The sequence below is a fragment of the Gallus gallus genome, chromosome 12, assembly GCF_016699485.2.
Source record: "Gallus gallus isolate bGalGal1 chromosome 12, bGalGal1.mat.broiler.GRCg7b, whole genome shotgun sequence".
NCBI lineage: Eukaryota > Metazoa > Chordata > Aves > Galliformes > Phasianidae > Gallus > Gallus gallus.
In genome coordinates, this window is record NC_052543.1 from 18804041 (window position 1) to 18825996 (window position 21956).

A 21956-nucleotide genomic window follows, 5' to 3' on the forward strand; every position below is an offset into this window, starting at 1 on the left:
CGGGTGAGACCCAGCTGTGCCCGGTGTGGGGCTTTCTCCTTAGCTGTGAACTTGGTGTGGCTTCTCTGCTCAGAGGAACCTTTTCTTACCTTTATGGCCAACAAGGAGATCCTCTTCTTGGTGCGTACGGATCGTGCTGGTGTGCATAAGGTGGAAAGCCACGGGAAAGGCACAAACTCCGCAGGCTGAGGAACGGCAGGACCCGGTGCTGCTCCGCTGCCGCCGCCAGGGGGCGCCCTGCAGCAGCGACCGCATTCCGAGGTTACCCCAACTCCCCCTCTCTCCCCCCCGCGTGGGCCGCCGTGACGCGGCAGGAAACGCCGCGCTCCGCCCGTGGGCTGCCACGACTGCCGCGGCCGCCGCCCCGCCCCGCCCCTTCCCCCCCCCCCGCCTTGAGTGACGTCGCAGCGCGCCTATGAGCGAAGGCTGCCCCTGCCTGACCCGCTGTTCGTCCAACGGGCTGCGGGCGGGGCGGGCTCCTCGGCGCCGAGTTCGCTGTTTCTCTTCCGCCGTCAAAGGAGACGCGGCGCGGGCGGGCGGCCCGTCGGAACTATGCGCGCGGCGCGCGGGCGACCATGCAATGGCGCTCGCTGGTGCTGGGGCTGCTGCTGCTGAGGCTGGGGCTGCACGCGCTGCTGGCGCTGCTCCCCGCGCTGGCGCCCGGCCTCTGCCTGCGCCTCCGCCTCCCGTTCCCCTTCCCGCCGCGTTCCGCCGCCCTCGGCCCTCCCGGCGCCGCGCGGCCGCTGCCCGGCGGGGGCTCCTCGCATTGGGGTTCGCTGCGGGGCGGCGGCGGCGCGGCGGGGCGCGATGAGTACGAGACGCGCTACAGCGCCGCGTTCCCCCCGCAGCTGCGGGCCCGGCTGCGCGACGCCGCCCGCGGTATGTTCGCCTTCGGCTACGACAGCTACATGCAGCACGCCTTCCCCAGCGACGAGCTCGACCCCCTGCACTGCTGCGGCCGCGGGCCCGACCGCGACGACCCGTGAGTGGGGCGTGGGGCGGCGGGCCGGGCTCTGGGAGCGGCCGTTCGGGGGTGGGGGCGGCGCTCGGCCGCTCCCCGTCGGTTCCGCCTCCGCCGCTCCGAAGCGGCGTCTCCGCGTTCCTGGAGCCCCCCAGGGGCGCTCAGCCCCTCCCTGTGCGGCCCATGCCCACACCTGCCGAGGTTTGTCCTGCCGCCCAACCCGGACCTCGTGGCACAACGTGGGGCCGTCTCCTCTCATCCTGAAGCGCCTCGCCTGACTTCCCCATAGCGTCAGCGCCGTGGAGGTCTGCAGGCCGTCGCGCCTGACGCTCGGCTCTTGTTTTACAGTTCGAATCTGAACATCAACGATGTCTTAGGGAACTACTCGCTGACGCTGATAGATGCACTGGATACCCTAGCGGTGAGTTGCCAACATACTTTAGTTTTATTCCTACGTTTGTGTCGGGACAGAACACACATCGCCCCACAGGGAACCGTTAATTAGCGAGGAGGAGGGTCCCGGTGGCACAGATGAGGGCAGTGCTGTCGGCTGCAGGGAACAAACAAAGGCATGTGACAGAATCCATGATGTCTTCTCCAGCCTTCAGGTGTCTCCTGGCCCCTAGCTAACCGTCACGATCAGGAGTGCTTTAAAGACTTCAATCTCTTCAGTAACTGCACTTCTGCTGTATGATAGAGCTTCAGAGTTACTGCAGAGCCTGCTTGAGCTAAATTGAATCAACAGCTCAGGAAGGCAGTTCAGAAGGGTAGCAGGAGGAGCTGGAGGGAACAAACTGAGTTTTGTCAATTAATTGAAAGGTGCACTGCTGTAACTGGGAGGTAATGCCAAAGAGTATCTGTGTTGCTAATTACAATCTAAAGGCAGTGCATTAACAGGATATGGTCGTGACTTTCTGAAGGGTTGAAGTCAGGTGGATGAGAGGCTTTGGGAGACATGAGAAACTCCAGATGGCCTTGAAAATATGGACGTCTGATCTGTTCTGCTCAGCTGTCAGCAGTGGAAATGAGGCTAGGGAAGGGGAGCCTGTCACTGTTTGTTTGCTGGTTAATTCTGGACCCAGGTGTGGGAAACCGAGAATCAGAACTAGCACAGAGCTGCTTTTAGAGTGCTTGTGGAACTGCAGGTGTCGTTTGCAGGGCATTTGAATTGAGGGAGCATTATGGTTCTTAATGGCTGCTGTTGGGTAGTGCTTTTGGACAGATTTTTGCAGGGAAGAGGTAAAGGATAAAATGGGACTGTAGTAAAGCATTAATTTATTTGATGACCTCTTGAAGGTGGTCTTGTGCTAGGTCTGTGAACAATTCTGATAGCGTCCTTTACTCTGAGGCTGAACTTTGACCACAGTAGAAGGGAAAAAAAGCCAAACCCAAAGCAGCCCCCGCTCTCCAACAGCAGAAACTTCTTGTTTTAAATGCGCTTGTAAGTGTGTGTTATGGGCAACTGTCTGGGAAGGCTTTTAGTAGGAGGAAGGACTCTGTGCAGGAACTTTGTAATGCGACTGCTGGTCTAAAATGTGTGCTTGCCATTTTTTCCTTTTCCATCTTCTTTTGAAGCAGCGATTCGGCATAATAATAATAATGATTTGTATCTATATAAAAGGTGATGGGAAATTCTTCCGAGTTCCAGAAGGCGGTGAAGCTGGTGATTGACACAGTTTCATTTGACAAAGACTCAACAGTCCAAGTTTTTGAGGCAACCATCAGGTACGTAGCTCTGAACCAGAGCCAGGGTTAAAGGCTCAGTGTGCACATGCTACAGATTCAAAACAAAATTGCCGATACGGATTTCCTTGGTAGCCTTTAGTACGTGATTGTCCCTTGGCTACGTTTTTTTTCTAAGCAAACTGTGAAAGTATTGGATCTTGCCATGTTTAATATTGTTTTAGTGATTCATGCATGCTGTGATGCAGTGGTAGTTTCAGCTGTCTTTGGCTTTCAGCCGGCTACTTGTTGTTGGTGGTCTTGCAGCAGACTCGGCTCTGTGCACCACAAACAACCCAGCTGATGAGTTTGCATGTTTTGACCATCCTCCTTGGACCTTCTGTTTGCTTTCACTTTTGTTTTGGATGAAAAACAGAACTTGCGTGCCGTAGAGGTGGATTTAAGATAGTGTTTGATATCGAATGGTTTCATTATTTGAATAATGGCCTTAATGTGTTTATTTAATTGCTGCTTAAGTTCACTAGGATTTTCTAGGGGGTGGGGGAATATTAAGTTAATATAGCAAATAGTGTCATTTGCAGCAGTAAAAAAAAAAAAAAAGGTAGGGAATGTGCTTAGACTGGGTAGGCTGAAATGTGCTCCTGGGTTAGGTGGAATGTGCAGGACAAGATCTTGAGATTTCTGTGGATGACAAAACCAGGCTGACTTCTGGATGTTATCAGTAACGGTGATGGGAAAAGCAGATCCCTTTCTGTAGTGTAAGATGCAGAAAGCAGTGCTGCTGTTAAACCTGCTGCTGGTGAGGGTTTAGCTGAAGAACTGGGTTCAGATTAGATTTAAAACCTGGAGCTCTTTTCCTTTTCCAATAGGGTTTTGGGAAGCCTGCTTTCTGCCCACATAATAATTACAGATGCCAAACAGCCTTTTGGTGATATGACCATTAAGGATTATGACAACGAACTGCTGCACATGGCTCATGACCTAGCAGTGAGACTGCTCCCAGCATTTGAGAACACCAAAACTGGAATTCCGTATCCTCGGGTAAGTGAGCACATTGGTGTAGTGTGGAGGCAATTTAGAAGCAGCAGCAGCTCTCCTATCCTGCAGCTGAAGTTCTGTGCCCAGTTTGTGCAGCTGGGGTTGCTAGCCTGCACTGAGTTGCATTGAAGTGGGGTGTGTGCAGGAACTGCACTAAGCCGTGGTGAAATGGATGGTATAAAAGTTGCTCTTTATGTCTAGGAAACATTTTCTTCAGGCTGTTTCCTTGCTCTGTGTACATTGCTGCCTGTGGGTCAATAGTCATTTGTTTCCATGCTGTTTGGCTGGGACGTGCCCTGCCCTGTGCTTTCCACAGTAACAAACAGTGCTGTCCGTGGGGAGGTTGACAAGAAATACCATGAAGGCAAATAGTCTGGGAAAATAGCTGTGCTGGGGACTTGGTACTAAAATAATCATGGTGACCAAAGAAAACAAGGTGGAAATAATTGCTGTGTTGGGCTTGGATTTTGTCATTGTCTGGAGTGCTGCTCCGTGAGTACAGAATACTACAGTGTACCTGAATGCAGCATCTTCTGCTTTTAAACACTCAGTGCATAAGGAAGAAGACATAAGGTCTAGTGGAAGAACTCTCAGCTGTAAAACTAATCAGCCCTTGCCTTATTGGTCTGAATTTCTGGGTACAGCAGCACTGCTTTTCTTCCAGATGTGTCAGGTGTTAGGGACATGATCTTTCACTTCTGCTCAGTGTGGGAAAGGCAGCTGGGGGTGGTGTAACCTCCCTTCAGCTTTGTGCCGTAGGGAAGTTGAGGAGCATTGAAACTCTTGACTTGAGGAGCCCTGAAGTAGGGAAGGAGTGCTTGCATAACCCCTGGGAGAACCTGAACACTTAGCAGGAGTGGTGGAAGAGTGGATTGAAATTTGGAAAGGTTAGCAAGTATAAGAGTAACAAAAAGGAGGATTTCCCACCTTAAGCATGATATTATAAAGTTGGAAGATGAATTTCAGGAATTTCCCAGGCTGGATGTGGCCCTGGGCAGCCTGGTCTGGTGGTTGGCAAGCCTGCACCTAGCAGGGGGTTGGAAACTAGATGATCATTGTGGTCCTTTTCAACCCAGGCCATTCTATGGTTCTGTGAGTTCTTTGGGAAGGTTTTTGGCCAAGCAGCAATATGCTGGCTTCTGTTGCATTGCAAAAATCAATCAAGAAAGGCCTTATAATCAGTGCAAGGTTGCAGGTCAGAGCACAGCTTCATGAGGTGCAGCCTGCCTCGTTGCTGTTAGCGCTCTCTCTGCTTTACAGGTCAACCTGAAGAAGGGAGTTCCTCCAAACAGCAATAATGAAACTTGCACTGCAGGAGCCGGTTCCTTGTTGGTAGAGTTTGGTATTCTGAGCAGGCTGCTCGGCGATTCCACATTTGAATGGGTGGCCAGGAGAGCAGTCAAAGCACTCTGGAGTCTCAGGAGTAACAACACTGGACTGCTAGGTAACCTCTGAGGTTTCTCTTCCCGTTAATATGGTTGAGGTTGGCAGGTAACTAAAAGTACTTAAAATGAGAGCAGGTATATTCCAGCTCCTGGGACGAATGCACTGTAACACATTGAATGTAATCTCTGTTTATTCCTCCTAAGGTTTTTTTGGAAGTGTTGTATTCTGAAGTTGCTGTTTCTGATTGTTTTTTCTCTGATGCACTTAAGAATGTTATACTAAACCTTCTGTCTGTTCTATCAGGAAATGTTGTGAATATTCAAACTGGCCATTGGGTTGGAAAGCAGAGTGGCTTGGGGGCAGGATCAGATTCGTTTTATGAATACCTCCTGAAGTCCTACATCCTCTTTGGAGAGAAGGAAGACTTAGAGATGTTCATCGATGCTTATCAGAACATTCAGAACCACTTACGAAGGGGGTATGGTACTTCATATGAGTATCATTTCTCTAAACACATAAATATTCTAGTAAGATATGATGGCTTATACAATGTTTGGTCACCCTCTAGAAAATTTCGGTTCTCTTCTTCAAAGAAGAAAACCTTATTTTTCTGGTAGTCACTGTGGAAAGAAAGCTATGATCTGTATGGCATTATTGGTGCGAAGAAGCTGAGCTGGTTACCATCCAAATCAGTAAACCCTATGCTGAGAGAAGGCTGTAGCACTGTGAAGGAAATATATTAAATTAGCTAGTGTAGTACTTCTTAAGACCTGATCTTACCTAGTGTGACCTCTTGGTAGGGATTCTGCTGACACAGCTGAAGGATATGATGCATGTGAATACATTTTCTGAGAGCTAGATGGACTTGTTTGTGCTTCTCAGAATGTCTTTGAGCCTAGCACTGACAAACTGCAGCTTGTTCTCTTTGCTGTTGGCAGTGCTGAAAATCAAACATGCTTTGTGTTCTCATAAAACAATGGGCATTTACACGTGCTTATTGTTACTTGGCAGTCGAGAAGCTTGCAATGAAGGTGAAGGTGACCCGCCTTTGTATGTTAATGTAAACATGTTCACTGGACAGCTGATGAACACATGGATTGACTCCTTGCAAGCCTTTTTTCCTGGACTGCAGGTAAAGCAAACTCTGTTTCTTTTAAAGACTGAGTGATGCAGTGGGCAGGTTCTCAGAGAGGCTCATTCTAATCCTAGCCTGTCAGCGAGGCTGAGCATCTACTGAGATGAGCTTTAACCTGCGGCTTTGAACTGGCTCTTCTGATAAGAGAGAGCTCTAGGACAGTTCAGCCTCTGTGCTGGAATAACATTGCTTCAGTTCAGCATTACAATGTTGGAAGGCTTGGCCTGCTTTATGTGAGCTTTGAGATGCTTTGTAACTTACTCATGTAACCTCAGTGTTTGTGTGCTGTGTGTGAGGGCAGTGTTTCACTGTATGACGTGTTCTTATACACAGAGAGCAGCTTGCTGGCCTTCAGTATTAAGCATGCATGTTTATGGCTGTTGTCATACCTAGGTGTTGATAGGAGACGTAGAAGATGCTATTTGCCTCCATGCTTTTTATTATGCCATATGGAAACGATATGGAGCCCTCCCAGAAAGGTACAACTGGCAATTGCAAGCACCGGATGTTCCCTTTTATCCACTGAGGCCGGAGTTAGTGGAATCCACATATCTTCTTTACCAGGTACTTCGTTGTTCTGAGCTTACAGCTCGTGTTTTGCCAAAGGTGGCTTTCTTCAGCCACTTTTCCCCCCCTGCAGTTCCTGCTGTGTACTTAGTCCCTAGAACTTAGTGCTCTGTATCTGCACTTCTGACACAGAGGTCCCTGTTTGGGTGGTTGATTGTTATGTTACGTGGTTGCTATGTTGCTTGCTTTGAAAACAGTCTCTTTAATACATAAAGCAAAAGCGAGACTAAACACCCTGTAAAGAGTAGCTAGCCGATTTTTACACAGAAGAGACTTTGTGACTTCTTAATAGAAATCACTGAAGTAAATGTAATTGCTTTCTCTGCTGTGTTGTCCAGGCATGGTCTCTGGCAGCAGATGCAGTAAACTGAAATGGCTTTCTGGCTGTAGGAAAGCTATCAGAGCTTGACTTTATGACAAGTTTTACTGCATTCTTGCACAGAGTAATCTAAGTCATGCTCCTATAAAGATAAGGATATGTAGCACGTGAGAATCTGATACTACTATGCCTTTAAGTGTTACTTTTACAAGGTTTCAAAAATTCTGACTCTGCCTGTTGTCTTTCTTCCTTTTTTAGGCCACAAAGAACCCATTTTACCTTCATGTGGGAATGGATATTCTACAGAGTTTGGAAAAATACACAAAAGCGAAGTCAGTCTTCAGTGTTCTTTGCCTTCTCTCACTGCTATATACATATCTATTTTATATAAATGCTCTATAGAATCCAATCTGCTAAATGTAGGTAAACCAGAAAACCTGATCCTCCACGAAAACCACAAGTGATTATTTATTTATTGAACAATTATATTTCTCATTTGAAAATGAAGTTTATTGTCCAGTAACAAATTTATATGCCTTCAGAATTTTACAGCTACTCTTTTAAGTGTGTTGTTGATGGTCAGTTGGCAAAAACTGGTAACATTATTTTCCTAAGGCTCCTGCAAGAGTAATTCTCACCTCGTGGGCCTGTGTTATTTAACTAACTGGGAGCATGGCCTGTAAGCTCGGCTGCTGCACATCCACTTTCTTGTCCCGTCAGCAGCTGGGAATCCTGCATATCTGTTATGCATATCTGAACTTCTTGCAGGAGTCAAAGGCAGGATGGTGGATCTTTGTTTAGTTGTGGGTGTTTGCTTTTCTTTCATAGACAAGTCTGCACTGGCTCTAATGTCATATAAAATGGTGACGTTCTGAAGTTAGGTGGGATTTGGATGCTGTGTAGGGGTGTGACTGAAAGAATGACAAGTGTACTGTGCGATGGCTTGCAGCTTCATCTGGAAAAGTAGTAGGTAGCTCAGGAGCAAATCTTTTCGTGAGAGCACGCTTCCAGAACTGTGTCCCTCATGTATGCACTGTGGGGAAATGACTTGTTTATGCAGGGTAATTGGAGGGCACTGTGCTTCTTTGGAAGATGCTGTTAATAAGTCTGCACAGTGGAACAGTTAACCACAGTGCCAGTGGTTGCAGTCTCATCAGGATACCAGAAATATCAGTGCTTCCTGATAAGAGACTTGTTTTGCATTGAAATGGTCTGAAGTTGAGAAGTATTCAGGGAGTTCTAAACCCATACTAACCTTAAATCTTGCAGGTGTGGCTATGCTACATTACACCATGTGGTGGAGAAGACAAAAGAAGATCGAATGGAGAGCTTTTTTCTCAGTGAAACATGTAAATATTTGTACCTGGTACGTATGTAATCATTTCACAGTTACTCTCTTGCAAGTTTTGTGCACAAACACGACAAGAAGGCTGAGACTGTTAGAAACTGTGCTGGGCTCTGGGGAACTGGAGGTATTTAAGTGGCAGTGTGCACTCCTTTCTTTGACCCCACTCTAATCCTGGAGGTCTGGGCAGCTGCCTGGGCCTGCTGTGCTGAAATGAAAGCTGGCAGCTCTTTCAGGGTTGGAAGCTGCAAGGAAAGGGAGTAAGACTGAAGGTGGCTGCAGCTCAGCTGAGTTGCTGCTTGCAGCCTTTTTAGATGAATAGCAGCAGCCCTCCAATTACTCTCTATCAGGCTTTGGCAGTCGTATGAGAAAACATTTGAGCCAACATGGCTTAAGCTACTGTTCTCAATGTCCTTTACTATAAAAATGTGTGACTGAATAGCAGCAGTAGGATGCCAGCTTGGGGATGTCTGCGTAGAAGGACATACAGCATAGAAAAATAAGGGCAATTGAAGTTGTATGCAAAGTTTTGCTCTCTTAACTCCTAAAATATTAAAACTGTTTCTTCCCATTTGCTCTGACAGTAGTTAGCCACTAAAAAGCATGCTTTTCATGTGATCCTTCAGATGCATGAGTGTGTGATCTGATGCGTGTGACTGTGCTTTTTAACTTCGTAATGGGGGAACTTGAAAAATGTGCACACTTAATTTACTTAATTCAGCTCAGTCTCTCTCTTCTTCAGTTGTTTGATGAAGACAATCCAGTGCATAAGTCTGGAAATAAATATATGTTTACTACTGAGGGACATATTGTGTCTGTGGATGAACGTTTTCGGAACTCGCTGTGGCAAGATATCCTCCCTGGGGAGGAGGGCACAGAAAAAGTTAAGCCTAACGAATTAAAGGCCGTCAACTTCAGTTCTAATGTAAGGAATGCACTGATTGTTCCTGGTGGTGTTACTGGGGGGTTGTGTGTTGGGCTGGGTTAGGCAGTGGAAGAATAGCTTGGAGGTGGTACTTCAGGGTTCTGCTTTGTTTCCTGTGTAAGAGTTAAATAACCAGGCAGCTCCTTTGTCAAAACAAATCTTTGAGCAGTGAAATGAGCAGGTTAGGTAATATGAAAGGTGTTGAAGGTGAATCCTGTCCTCTTTAGTATTTTGCATCAAGTAGTTCCTTCTTTGTTTCATTTCCAGTTATTTTTCCCTTCCACTTTTCCTTGCCCTTAAAGTTTTCCTTTGTTGATGTGATGGGGAGGGAGAAGAGCAGAGGGTGACATAAATGAAGGTGATTTCTCTTGAACAGGAATTGACTGAGTACAGAAGTATGGGTCCGTTGCCTGTCAACAACCAAAATAGTTATGTTTTTAATACATATGTTTTTCAGTCTCTGCTTGTAGCTTCTGGCATGGTTCCTTCTCCCTCCCTTCCCCAGTCCTGAGGAGCATTTTATCTTAAAAACATTCACAGTTGTCATAGTGAAGGAAATATTGATTGAATGACAAGCTGCAGTAGTTTGCCTCGTATTTGGAAACTTGCAGCTTGCTCTGAAGAAATGCTTGTTGTTTGCTGATGTTTGTGCTGCAGGTTTGTAAAGGGAGGGAGAGATAGCACTGAAAGTGATCTGGTTACGGGAAGAAGGCTGTGGTCATCGATGCTGAAATGACTGCTGTATTAATGGAGGATATGGGGTGGACCTTTTGCTGGTTTTGTTCTTAAAAACATTCTCATTTATTAACAGTGTAACAGAGTTCCGGATGAGAGGAGATACTTGCTGCCGTTGAAGAGCAACTACATGAGACAGATCGATCGGATGGTGGGCTTGATCTGAATGCTTCTTCAAAGCAACTTTTGTCATATGTCAGGAAGAGCATGGGATTTGGCTCTGGACATTCCTCTTCAGCTACACAGCTGTGTGTGCTGAGCCATGTGGGTATCCCCTGTGCTTGTTAGTTTTCAATTATGGACGTGAAGGGAGATTTAATTCCCTTACGAGTTCAGTCTTCTGAACTATGGGAGCTCCATGTGCCACCCAAATAGAGATTTCTGGTTTTAAGACTTCCTATGAAAAACGTTGAAAATGAAGGTTGGATATACTTCAAAAAAAAAGAAAAAAAGAAGAAGAAAACAATTGGCATGTGCCACTTAGCTACCTCTTTGTAGCTGCATTACAGATTTCCCTTTGGAAAAGGGTCAGGTATTTAATTTGAAATGATCTTGGGATTGGGGAAGGAATGGGAAAGTGCAATTTCTTACACCACGTTTAATTATCGGGTTATTCAGACCAGCAATACACAATCTGAAGTACTTCTCAGGTAGGGACCCACTGGCAGTGGGTTTTGACTAAAACAAAAATGCTCTGTGTAGAACAGTATCTTGAAGAGATAGCTCTTGATCACATAAGAAGCTGTCAGTATAGTCATGAGATCCCTCATGTGCACGGTTGAATAGCACTGTGCAGTCACAAGGGCTGTAGCTACAGAAACCAGTAATAACACAAATTTGGTGCCTTCTTTTGTAAGGGAGGGTGGGGTGGGGTGGGGAGGAGGAGGAGGGATAAAACTTCCAAGCCACTCAGCTGTGGAAGCAGCTAACTTCCAGGATCACAGTGCCTGCCGTGTGCCTGGTGCCTCTTCCAGAGAGATGCTGCTGAGAACTGCTATAACAGTCTGTGCAGAACAAACTCTTTCACATTCCTTACAGCATTAATACGTGAGTGCCTTACGTTTTCCTCGGTGGCAGGAAAAACTGAACTTACCTGGGAGGAGGGATGGAGTATTTCTGGGTAGTTAAAATATGCAGTTGGTCCCAAAGTAATGTAAAGAGTAACTTACATGTGAGACAACTTTAAAAGAACTTTTTAAATAGCGCAGCTGCTGTGCCCACCCCGAAGAACACTTCTGGGTTTATTTTCTGTCACTGTAATTGGCAAAGGGTGAAGGGGCCATCCCTGCATCATCCTGAGGCAGGAGTCAGTGAGAGGTGTGAGCTCGTCCTTCTGTCACCAGGCAGTTTGGTACGTGCCATCATAGCTGCATCGTGCCTGCAGGAGCTGCCGGTGCTGACCACAATGCTGGAGTGTACTGCAGGCTGTGCCTTCTGATTCCAGGGAGAAAACTGCTGGTGCTTCATCCCACCATCTTCAATTGCAGCTCAGGTGTATTTGAGGAATAGCAATATGTGAATTTTCACGAGGAAGGCAGTTGAATTCGGGCAGCCCTGTTGTGAGGGATGAGAACAACTTAGTCCTTTTTCCAGTGGCTCCTCATTGCTTACGTGCTTTTTACATGCTGCTGCTGACTGCAGTTGAAGCAATTGAACGTTACTGTTGGGTTCATTGTTTTTAAATTAAGGCTTAAAATAAGGACAAACTTGATCTGCTGTATTTTCACCTTTTTATGGTAACATCTGCTTTGGTAAGCCATATATTGCAACTCAAAACATTTCTAATAAATATGAAGTTAGTGCTTAAGAGGTTATTGCTTGAATCTTTTAGTGTGCAGATGCATCTCAGGGACCTCATTGTAGAATCTTTTGTTCCGTGATAGCTGGATCTTGTATTCAGGCAAAAAAATACATGTTCCTGTCTTCCTGGTTTTAATGAATGTGTTTTAATAGGGGTTTTGGAGGTAGAGGGAAATACGTTAAGATTTCCCAAAACTTTGCAATAGAATCAGTTGCCTTTGCTATCTTAGGCAGCTGGCAATTCCAACTCCTTCAGAATTGGCTTTGCAAACCTACGACTAGAATATCTGCTCAGTTGCCTAAATCAAAGCAGAACACAAATTCAGAGTGTTAATATCCAAACGTATTGGAAATGGCTCTCCTTAACCAGTAAACATTGACTGGGCATGCTGGCACACTTCAGTTTGTGAGCACCTGCAGAAGCGTGGGAGGATGCATAAAGGGAGTGCGTTCTGCAGGTGGGAGACAGCAGAAATGCCTGGGGTTTCTGAAATGCTGCAGGGTCAGACCTTCTGGTCGTGCTTGGCGATGTGGAAGCAAAGCACAGTGTTCTGGAACATTCCATTTCAAGTCAGTGTAGCAGTTGCCAGTGCTGACATTGCCCTCGGTGTGTTGTGGATGTTTCTGGTGGTGCTTTTTCCCCACCTGGCACTGGAGCTCTCTGAATGTGCATTATGCATCATGCAGTTGCCTCTGTGTTTTGTGCCTTCTGAAAAGCCTGAGCCCTGGTAAGGGTTCCAGCTGAGTGTTATGCACCGAAGTCTGTTCCAGAGTTTTCCCAGGGAAGCACAGGGCTGAAATGAAGTTGCACAGTATCCTACCAGCTTGCTTTTCACTTCTCGTGTGTGCCAGGAGCGGTGAAAGGCGATGTGCAGTGGGAGCAGAGTGGGCAGGTATTGCAGCCCTTCAGCCCATAGTGACTCGGGCCATGAGTTGCAGTGCCATCTCATAGATGGGCGGCTTCTCATTAGAAACAGTGCTGGGATTTGTGTTGCCACAGTGAGCCAATGGCTGTCATCCCACAGGAGCACTCCTGCCTCCTGGGAGGCTGGTTCCACGTGGTGGAAGGTTTGTGTTCTTCGGGGAGCCAACTCTTCTCTTTTGGAATAAAAAACAAGTGTTCTGAGATACTTTCCTCTGTAATGGCAGGGCACATGCTATGCACTAATATGGAACCTTTTGGGAAGATCAGTGGTAAATGAAATTGGTAACACTGCTGGAATAACTTGCTGAAACAGGTTTTGTATTTCTTGCTATAATGTGCAATATCATTTTTTTCCTAATTAAAGATACAGTGTATGCTTAACAGTTGTTTTTCAACAGAGTATTTAATTGGGGATGGGCAACTTTTAAGAGGACCAAATGTGCTTTTGTGAAACGTCCGAAGTTTTCAAAACTGAGCTTCAATTTTAAAGTTTTGCATTAAAAGTGATGTATTTGACCACTTGTAGCTGTGTTTTTCTGTAGTTGTTGTAAGTTCATCATAAAGCTCACTTATCGTCTCCCAGAGGCAAGGAAAGATGAATTGGACTGCGTGTACCTCATCTTTGCTGTTCACCAGACAGGAAAACTTCAGGAGGTGAAGGCGCACTGGGAGAAGCAGTGAGTAAAGGGAAGCACACCTGGGGTCTGTTCAAGCAGGTCTGGGGCTCTTACTGAAGTTCTCTCTGGCTTGACCTGTCTGAAGAGCTCCAGACATCAGTAAAGTAACAAAGTCCTACATCAGCGCTCTGGTTCTGTTGTAGGTGTCTGGGGAGTGTGGATCTCCACCTGTGTGCCACAAACAGAGTAGGCTGGGGATTCAGGTTTAATGAACCAGCCCTGGCCACGGAGTGTCACTGCCCAAAGCACGGCTGTTACAGCGAGCGGCGCAGTACTGCGCTCAGAACGACTGCTCTGCTGGCTGGCTGGGGGAGGAGGGGGAGAGCCTGCCTAACCCAGGGCTTAGCAGTTCTTTTTCGCCAAGGATAACTCGTCTGTCTGTGCCTCAGACCTTTTTAGCTCAGGAACACATAATTGAGGTGTGCAAGAAATAGCGTTTATTTTCCCTGCGGGAGATTAAAGGCACTTTGCAGCCACATCCTCGCAGTAACACACGGTAAGTTAATGGTTTGCAGAAGCAGTTGCTGGCTGGTGGAGGTTTTTTTTGCCAGCTCCATCTGCCTTGGTTACTGGTTACAAGGTATTTATATACCCCCCCGTTTCATCAAGCAGAGATCGAGGGCTGGCTCTGTACTGCAGGAACATTGGAAGCAACCATCTCCAACAAAGCAGCTCCTTCCCCTCGCACCGCCCTGGTTCCCCTGCCTATTGCCTGGAGGGGCAGCCTGTGCTGAGCACAGTGATGTGCTGTGGGGTGAAGGGAGGCAGCACGGTGGCACTGAGCTGATCCCTGTGAGCAGGTAATGGGTTGTGGCTGAGCACTGACCGCATGCTGCTGTCTCCCAACACCTTTCTGTTGGTCCATGGAGAACCCAGTGCAGGTTCTGGATGCTCTGCTGCCCTTCCCTGTGGTTGCCCATTTACAGGTGGTGTCACTGCCCCAAGCAGCTATTGGCTGTACCAACCATGCTCCTTATCTTCTCTTCCCTCTTATCTGCTGTGGGAAAGTTGGTGGGTCACTGTGTTATGGCTACAGAATGAGACTGCTTTGACTGGAGCTTCTAGGTCCGCATTGCCATTGTCTGTGTTCTGGCAGGTTTGTATATGGGAGTGTACGATAGGGCATCTAAAGCTTGAAAGCATGCATGGCAGCTCTCTGGGCATTTTATAGGGTAAAATATAACAAGGAAGCCCAATGTGACAGCTAATAGGTGACTGGTGAGGTACGGTGGGAGGGCTGAAAGCTTTGGGTTTCAGCATCCTTAGGCCGCTGTAGATCTGATCTGCTTCCACAAGAGACCACTCTTGTGCCACTGTTTGGAAACGTGGCTGTTCTACAGCAGCGAAACAAAAGTAACGTCTTCTGGGTGGAGTGTTTCCAAGTGCAGCCGCCCCGTATTGGTGAGCGCCGATTCTCCTTTAGGTGGAGCTGTGATGCGTTGAGGAGAAACGAGCAAGAAAAGCAAAGCCATGTTGTGCTGTGAGATGGTCCCAGCAGCGCTGCTGTGACAAAATCACCTCTTGCAATTCATGGAGGTGTTTACATTTCTCCTTGCTTCAAACTTCTTTTTTCTTTTTTTTCCTTGAGGTTGAGGGATCTGAGAGGTCTTTTCCAGCCTTTGGGGTTCCATCATCCACCCATGGCTCCCTTCGCCCCAAGCAGCCTTTGGTCCTGCACTGACACACGTAGGCAGAGTGAGGATGGCTCTGTGCTAAGGGGAGGAAGGAGATGCATTCAGAACTCCAGAAATGAAAATGCTGATAACAATGTATTATTTGTAATGTGGAAATGCAGCTTTTCATTTCTGTTGACAAAAAAAAAAAAAAAAAAGAGAGGTTTTTGAGGGTTACGGTGCCTGGAGTTGTTTTGCAGCTGATACAGCTCAGATGGGTATCCGAACTTCTTGAACCGAGGAGGGGATTTTGTCACCCAGTGCTGTGCTGAAACAACCCAACAGGTGCTGTCTGTGAGCACACGACGGCCCAAGCACAGTGAGCTGTGGTTTCGGGGCTGTGCTGGGTCCTGGCAGCTCAGCAGTGGGCGCACCTCTGCCTGTTGGCCGTGGCTGTTAGCAGACAGGTGGAGGTTTCGGCAGGGCCAGGCTGTCAGGGTGTGCTGGAAACCAGTAGGGTTAGGGGTGCTCCGTGGGACGTCACTGCCCCTTTGTGCACGCGTTGGTCTGGGCTGCTTCTGTGTTGATAACAGAAACCCTGGTGGCTCTAAGACACAAACCCAGTGCTGGTTCTTGTGTCTGGAGCTGCAGTGCTGCAGTGGGGTCAAGATGGGCCCACATTGCAGCCATCACCCCTCCTGCCCCTAGGGCTGCCCTGGTGTGCAGAGCAGGGCCGAGCACTCCGTCCTCCCCCTCTCCTGGCCACGGTCTGTAGCTTAGTGCTGGGAAGGTTTCAACAGTGAGGAATGTTTCAGTTGGGTGATTAATTAGTATTGCTGTTAATACAAGATGCAGCTCCATTAGATTAATGTATCTTATTGGTCAGGCTTTAATTAATTAGGTAATAAAACCGACCCCGAAAAAAAAATCCTGAACAGCAGTTAATGAAACCCATGGATCTACTTATTAAGAATTAAAACCTTTCTCCATTTAATATTTTTCTGCATTATTAAACCCTGCCTGGTTTCTTTGTATGGTACATCCCATTAATAATGAGAGTCTTATTTCTGAATTACTTTGGGTGAGCCAAGAAATCTAGTATTATCTAATTAGGGACAACTCTTCCTGCATAAAAAATACAGGAGCAGCAAATCTATTTGTTCCAGGCACTTCGTATTACTATTAAAAAGCCCCATCTGAGGCTCTGTGTGCTGGTTTGCATGGAACAGAAGGAGCAAGGCCTGGGCAGCGCCGGTCTGCACTGCGCAGAGCTGCTCTGACGAGGAGCAGGAATCAGACAGGCTGCTCTTTTCCAACCAGAGCGACTGTATGGTTCTATGAAGACACTATAAAGAATGCATTCAGTCTGAATACATTCACCCCATCCCTGTGTCTGCTGACATGGGATCACTTTGGTCCTACAGGCAGTTGGCTCCAGGAGCCTTCCAACAGACCAGAGCTGAGTGCAGTGGTGCTGCCTCATGTTGGGCAGAGATGCGATGAGGCCAAACTTTGCTTTGTTTTCCAGCCGATTGCCTTATCCTGTTCCCCAGCGCTGGGATTTCACCTGGATTTGCTGTGATGAAAGTTCGGCGTATTCACTGCTGGAGCAATTTTGAGGCTTTAACACTGATAGAATCCAGAGGATCTATTTTCACACATTTCACTCTTTCATGTCAGAATGTTGATGGATGCAGCTTGCATGTGCTGAGGAACATCAGACATGAGCTGTGTCCCTGGGGGGAAGGGCCACATGCTGTGGGGCTGTGGTTGGGTTTGTGTCACAGCGAGACCTCAGGACTCACAGCACGCTCCAGGCAGCCACAAGGAATCCGTGGTGCCTTGAAATGGAGATGTCCTATTGCAGAAGTTTGAAGCGCTGGTGTGCAAGCAGCTGTGATGGAGCAGTGGGCTGCAGCACCTGGCTGTGATAGAACGTCCCCGTGTGCTCCGTGCTGTGCTCAGATCTGGAGGCAGAAGGGTAAAGCTGGGCCCTGGGGACATGGTTCTGCTGCACCGAAGGGCGCTGCGTGCAAACAGATGAGAATCGCCTTTGGAGTAAATACTCAACAGCGATTTCAGTTTAAATCTGCTCATGTGAAATCCTTCTTGAACAGGGAGGAAAGCTGTAATCCTTCGCAGTGCCATTCTCCGGCTGCTGCTGAGTCGGTGCTGTGCTGTTGTTTCTGCATTCCCAGCAGCGAGGCTTTGGGGTCGGATCCTGTTCTCCTTGGCTGTGAGCAGCTCTAACCCACTTCTGCTTTATATCTTCCCAGCCATTGCAGCAGCGAGCTTGCCGCTATAATTACAACGTGTAATTTATCTTTGGTTCTCAGATACTTCAGCGTAATTTCCTGGAGGGATAACTCAGATGATAATGGATGCACGGTTATGAAAGTTGCGCTGCCTTGTAATAACAGTCCAAATGAAAGGTAAATGAAACAAAAGCACGTTAGTGCACGTTCCATTGCAACAGAGAGGTTTTCCCTCTGCTATGGCTGCTGTGGGGAGCGGAGCCCCCGGAGCCAACCGTGCCCACCACAGCATAGTGCAGGACTGGGGCTGCTGTGGGAGTTGCTGGGGTGCTGGTGGGACTGGGACTGTGTTTTATCTGCGAGCCAGCAATCAACAGGGCTGCTCTAACCCCTGACTCCTGCAGACAGAGCAAATCCTGGTTTATATTCATCATTTGGTAAAACTCAGTGAACGCAAACATACTTAGCTTACAGCAAGCCCTAATTGGTGGCTGTAATGAGTCCGGGGTTATGACAGCCTTGGAGAGTGATAACTAAAGAAGGGGGTGGAGAGAAGGAGGAGAGAAAGGTGGACGGGGGGTTACTGTGCTTTAGAAGAGGCAGGAAGGCACTGACCTCTGTGGTGCATGATGCTGTGGCGGGGCTGTGTCCATGAAGGAATGTGGTGATTCACATGGAGAGTGCAATGTCTGCTGCAGCACTTGGCATTTATTTGGTTTCATGGCCATCTGCAAGCATCACTGTGTTTATCAGCTCTTCCGTATTTTGTGCCCTTGTGTGTGCAGGGAGGTAAGATCTGCTCCTCCCAGCAGCATTGCCAGCAGTGGAGCCCACCGCTGTTGGGTGCTTTTGGTGCACGCATGAGCTGCGTGGCACTGCTGCAGTCAGCTCTGCACCCGGACAGTCCTGCTCACTGCTTTGGCTGGGTTAGCACGGATGGGAACGGGAGGTGCAGGAAAGCTCTGCTGAGAAATAATGAATTTGGAGAAAGCTGAGGAGGTACAAAACGATTCTCAAGCTATAATTAGGCCAGGTAATGGAAACACAGGCTTCTTGAGCTGCCTCCTTGGGGTTACATTAATATGAAGCATTTAATCATTAGGGAGAAGAAATTAGTTCACCTAGATTGATCTCTGGGTTGAACTGGAGAGTGTGACGGAATAATCATGCCATAAACTTCCGCAGAATACCAATTCCCTGAACTGTGCTGGGGATGCCCACGCTCCCCTTCACCACCCACAGTGGGGGCACTGCCCATCCGCCCCAGCTCTGGGGGGGCTGACATCCGTGGGTCCCAGCATTCTGGGTTTGGAGGCTGAAACGGGAAGGTTTAAGGAAAGGTGTGCTTTGCTTCCCAATATTTAATTTCCACAAATTATAAGCAGTTCAATTTTCAGACCTGTGTGCAGATGGGTCGAAACTGTCGGGATTTATCTGAAGGGTGGTAAAACCAGAACAGTGATTGGGGAAAATTGTAGCACTCTGTTACCACGCAATAAGGATCAGGGAAATGTGCTCTGCAGCTGAACCTGGGGCTTCTGTGCAGGTAGCCGGGACCTCCCCTACCTGCCTTTCTGCTGCCTTCAGGGGCTTTGATCCACATCTCTTCAACGTTCTTTCGGGTCTGCAGGTGAAAGTTTTCCTCATAACTGCACAACTTCACCTCTGCTTGCTCTTATCTGTGCTGCATGGGCGCATGGCTGAGCTCTGCTTTCCCTCCCTGAAGTGAGTCTGGGCACGGCAGGAGTTGCCTCTCACTGGCTTTGGCTTTGGATTGGTTCACAGACTTTGCCAACTTCTGGTCATTTCTGTTCAGTATCAGGAAAAAAAAAAAAGAGAGAAAATGACTTTATAAAAAGTGAAAGTAGAAGAACCATAGAATCATTCAAGTTGGAAAAGACATCCAAGATCTCCGAGCCCCGCTCAACCCAATGCATCCCCACCATGCCCACTGCCCACATCCTTCAGTGCCACATCTTTGTGTTCCTCGAACACCTCCAGGGATGGGGACTCCCCAGCTCTCTGAGCAGCCCATGCCATCCCTGGGCCTGAGAATACCCAAGACTGCAGCTTCCTTCACATTCTTCCAGCGAAGATCTCTGAGGTGTTGCTGCAGATTATATGGTGATGTTTCCAATGTGGTGTTCCAGAACTGAGGAAATGTGGCACCTGAGGACGTGGCTAGTGGGCACGGTGGGGGTGGGTTGGGGTTGGACTCGGGCGTCTTGGAGGTCTTCTCAAACCTTAATGATTCAATGGGTGGGCACGGAGTGATGGGTTCATGGTTGGACTCGGTGACCTTAGAGGTCTTTCCCAACCTTAATGGTTCTATGACACTATGTTCTGGCATGCTGTGTGCAGCAGGGCTGAGTGCAGGGGTCAGGCTTCAGTCCCTGCAGGCATTTTGGGGCTGTACCCATACTAAGGGGAGTATAGCAGAGCTTTCTGCAGGACACAGAGTCGGCCCACTGCTGGCTACTGCCTGATGGCTCAGAACAATGGCAGTGTTAGCAGTAAACAGTTTTAATTTATACAGGTGACATTTAACATGCAAATCAGACCTTAAGATAATTGCTGGAAATAAGGAAGCCTCCACTGGTTTAAGGAGTATTTCCAGTTTCTATGGAAATTATTTATCAGGCAGAGAGATCAATGGAAGAGGTTATGACTTCGAAGAATTGGCTGGAGCTGCTGTTTAGCATGAACACATGGGGACAGGAGATATGTGCTAGGAATAAAGTATTCAAATCCATTGAAAAAGAAATCTTTTCTCTTCTGACGAGGTTCTTTCCTCCTTATGGCAGGGTAATATGGCAGAGAGCAGCCTTGCAGAGACCTCATCCTCTTCACCCAATTTGGAACAATTCCCTTCATTCCTTTAACCCACCTATCTCTTATGCTTTGATTTTGCCTTCCCCTCCTGAAGCTGGATGTGTGTGCATATCAAATACCTTTCGGCTGGAGAAAATGCATAGAAACACAGTTCTGGCCAGAAAAACACACCTTGTGGAACATATCATAGAATAACCAAGGATGAAAAAGACCTCTAAGATCACCCAGTCCAACTACTCACCTATCTCCAATATTTCCCACTAAATCACATCCCTCAGTACAGCATTTAAACATTTCTCAAACACCTCCAGGGACGGTGACTCCACCACCTTTCAGTTTCCTTCCAGTTTGTACCTATCCCTGCTGCACTGCTGCTATGAGGACCGGTGGGTGAGGTTACGTAGAGCCATGGTCCTGGTGTGCTGTGAGCAAGAGGTTGCTAGCACAGCATTTGCTTCAATTTTACCTTTTAATTCTTTGTTCTCTCAAACTGATACCTAAAATATAGCAACATGCCGGTATATCTCCTTTATCTGTAATTCAGTTGAAATTCTTTTTCATATTCAGGTTAATAGCTCGCAGTTGCGCTTCACATTACGGCTTTTATTAAATGATCAATTGTTTTTGCAGGTTAGAAAATCAGCAAGCTATTTGTAATAAAACCCCACTTGATAGCTGTTACCAGCTACAGCAAATGACTGCTGTTTGCATTTGCCTGTGCTTATAGCAGCCCTCAATCCTCAGCTGTTTGCAGGTGAGAATGCTGCTGTGCTGCCTGAGGGGCAGTGCTGGGCACGCCTGCTTCACCCTGGGGCAGCAGAGGCAGTTTGGGGAGAAGCCAAGATGGTGATACAATCTGTATTGTGGGGGGAGCTTCAGCAGAAATTAGTTTATTCCCCCTCTCATTAACAACTTACTGCTGTTGGAGTGCAGCTGAGGCAGCGTGTGTGAATGAGCTGGCATGGCCAGAGCTGCCTGGGATCCCTGCGATGGGAGGTCTGAGTGCTGCTGGGGAGGGGGAGCTGTGATGCTGGGATGGCACTGCTGGAACAGAAGGAGGGTCGATCTGCTCCATACAGATCTGAACCTGGCGGGGTTTGAGTGGTAACCTGTAGGTTCCTTCTTTATTTTTTACTTTCAAGCATAGTAACATCGTGGAAGGATCAGGACAAGTTGAGCAGCAAAATCTGGTGAGTTTTGAAAATGTAACCTGTGTTTTGGGCAGACGTGGCCTTGCTTAGCTGAAGGCCTGTTTCTGCAGTTCTGTATAATAGTTCTAGTTTGTCACCATCGCTTGGAAAGAGGATACCTGCCAGAGGTTGAGGCATAGCTTTCTGGCTATGGAGGGAGGCCATGGTGCACAGGGAATGTCCCACTGCCCCGACTACCCCCTGAGCAGTGTGATGCAGCACTCCTTAGAGCCTCACATGTAAATTATCAGCTCCTCATGAAGTGCACCTTTCTGCCCCTCGCTGGGTAACCCCTCGTCCCCATGCAGGACAGTCCCATGCCATCCCAATATGGCTGTCTTCTGCTGATGCAGAGCAGCAAAGAAGAGTATTTTTGTTTTCTAAGCAAAAATGAGTGACTTTGGGTGTCACTCTCAAAGCAGATAACAACTTTCCAATCTGAGATCAGTGATCAGTGCCAGTGCAGCATCTTTCCCCAAGCACATCTCACTATGTGGTTATTTTCCCACTGGAGCAGGGCTGGAATAGGCTCACTGCTGGGAAGGGAACAGCCCCTGAGCTCCATGACTG

General features: G+C 47.7%; 1 protein-coding gene across 2 annotated transcripts; it reads left to right on the forward strand.

Moving 5' to 3' along the window:
• The first annotated feature begins 497 nt into the window (after positions 1-497).
• Positions 498-13335, forward strand: EDEM1 (ER degradation enhancing alpha-mannosidase like protein 1). 2 transcript variants are annotated; one of them, NM_001006143.2, is made up of 12 exons: positions 498-982; positions 1310-1382; positions 2583-2686; positions 3514-3685; positions 4943-5126; positions 5372-5546; positions 6080-6200; positions 6597-6767; positions 7348-7421; positions 8359-8455; positions 9177-9359; positions 10171-13335. In NM_001006143.2, the coding sequence occupies exons 1-12, from the start codon at positions 576-578 to the stop codon at positions 10258-10260; spliced, it is 1851 nt and encodes a 616-aa protein (NP_001006143.1). In that variant the 5' UTR covers positions 498-575; the 3' UTR covers positions 10261-13335. The 2 variants fall into 2 exon arrangements, 1 of the variants encoding a protein (NP_001006143.1); XR_005839158.2 differs by lacking the exon at positions 10171-13335 and having other exon boundaries at positions 7348-7508; positions 9177-9193.
• Positions 13336-21956: the final 8621 nt, after the last annotated feature.

Excerpts from the sequence above, each read along its gene's own strand:
- EDEM1 (NM_001006143.2), top strand. The coding sequence starts at position 576 with ATGCAATGGCGCTCGCTGGTGCTGGGGCTGCTGCTGCTGAGGCTGGGG. Across the intron at positions 2,687-3,513 it reads GTTTTTGAGGCAACCATCAG|GGTTTTGGGAAGCCTGCTTT; the intron begins GTACGTAGCTCT and ends CTTTTCCAATAG. Across the intron at positions 5,547-6,079 it reads CAGAACCACTTACGAAGGGG|TCGAGAAGCTTGCAATGAAG; the intron begins GTATGGTACTTC and ends GTTACTTGGCAG.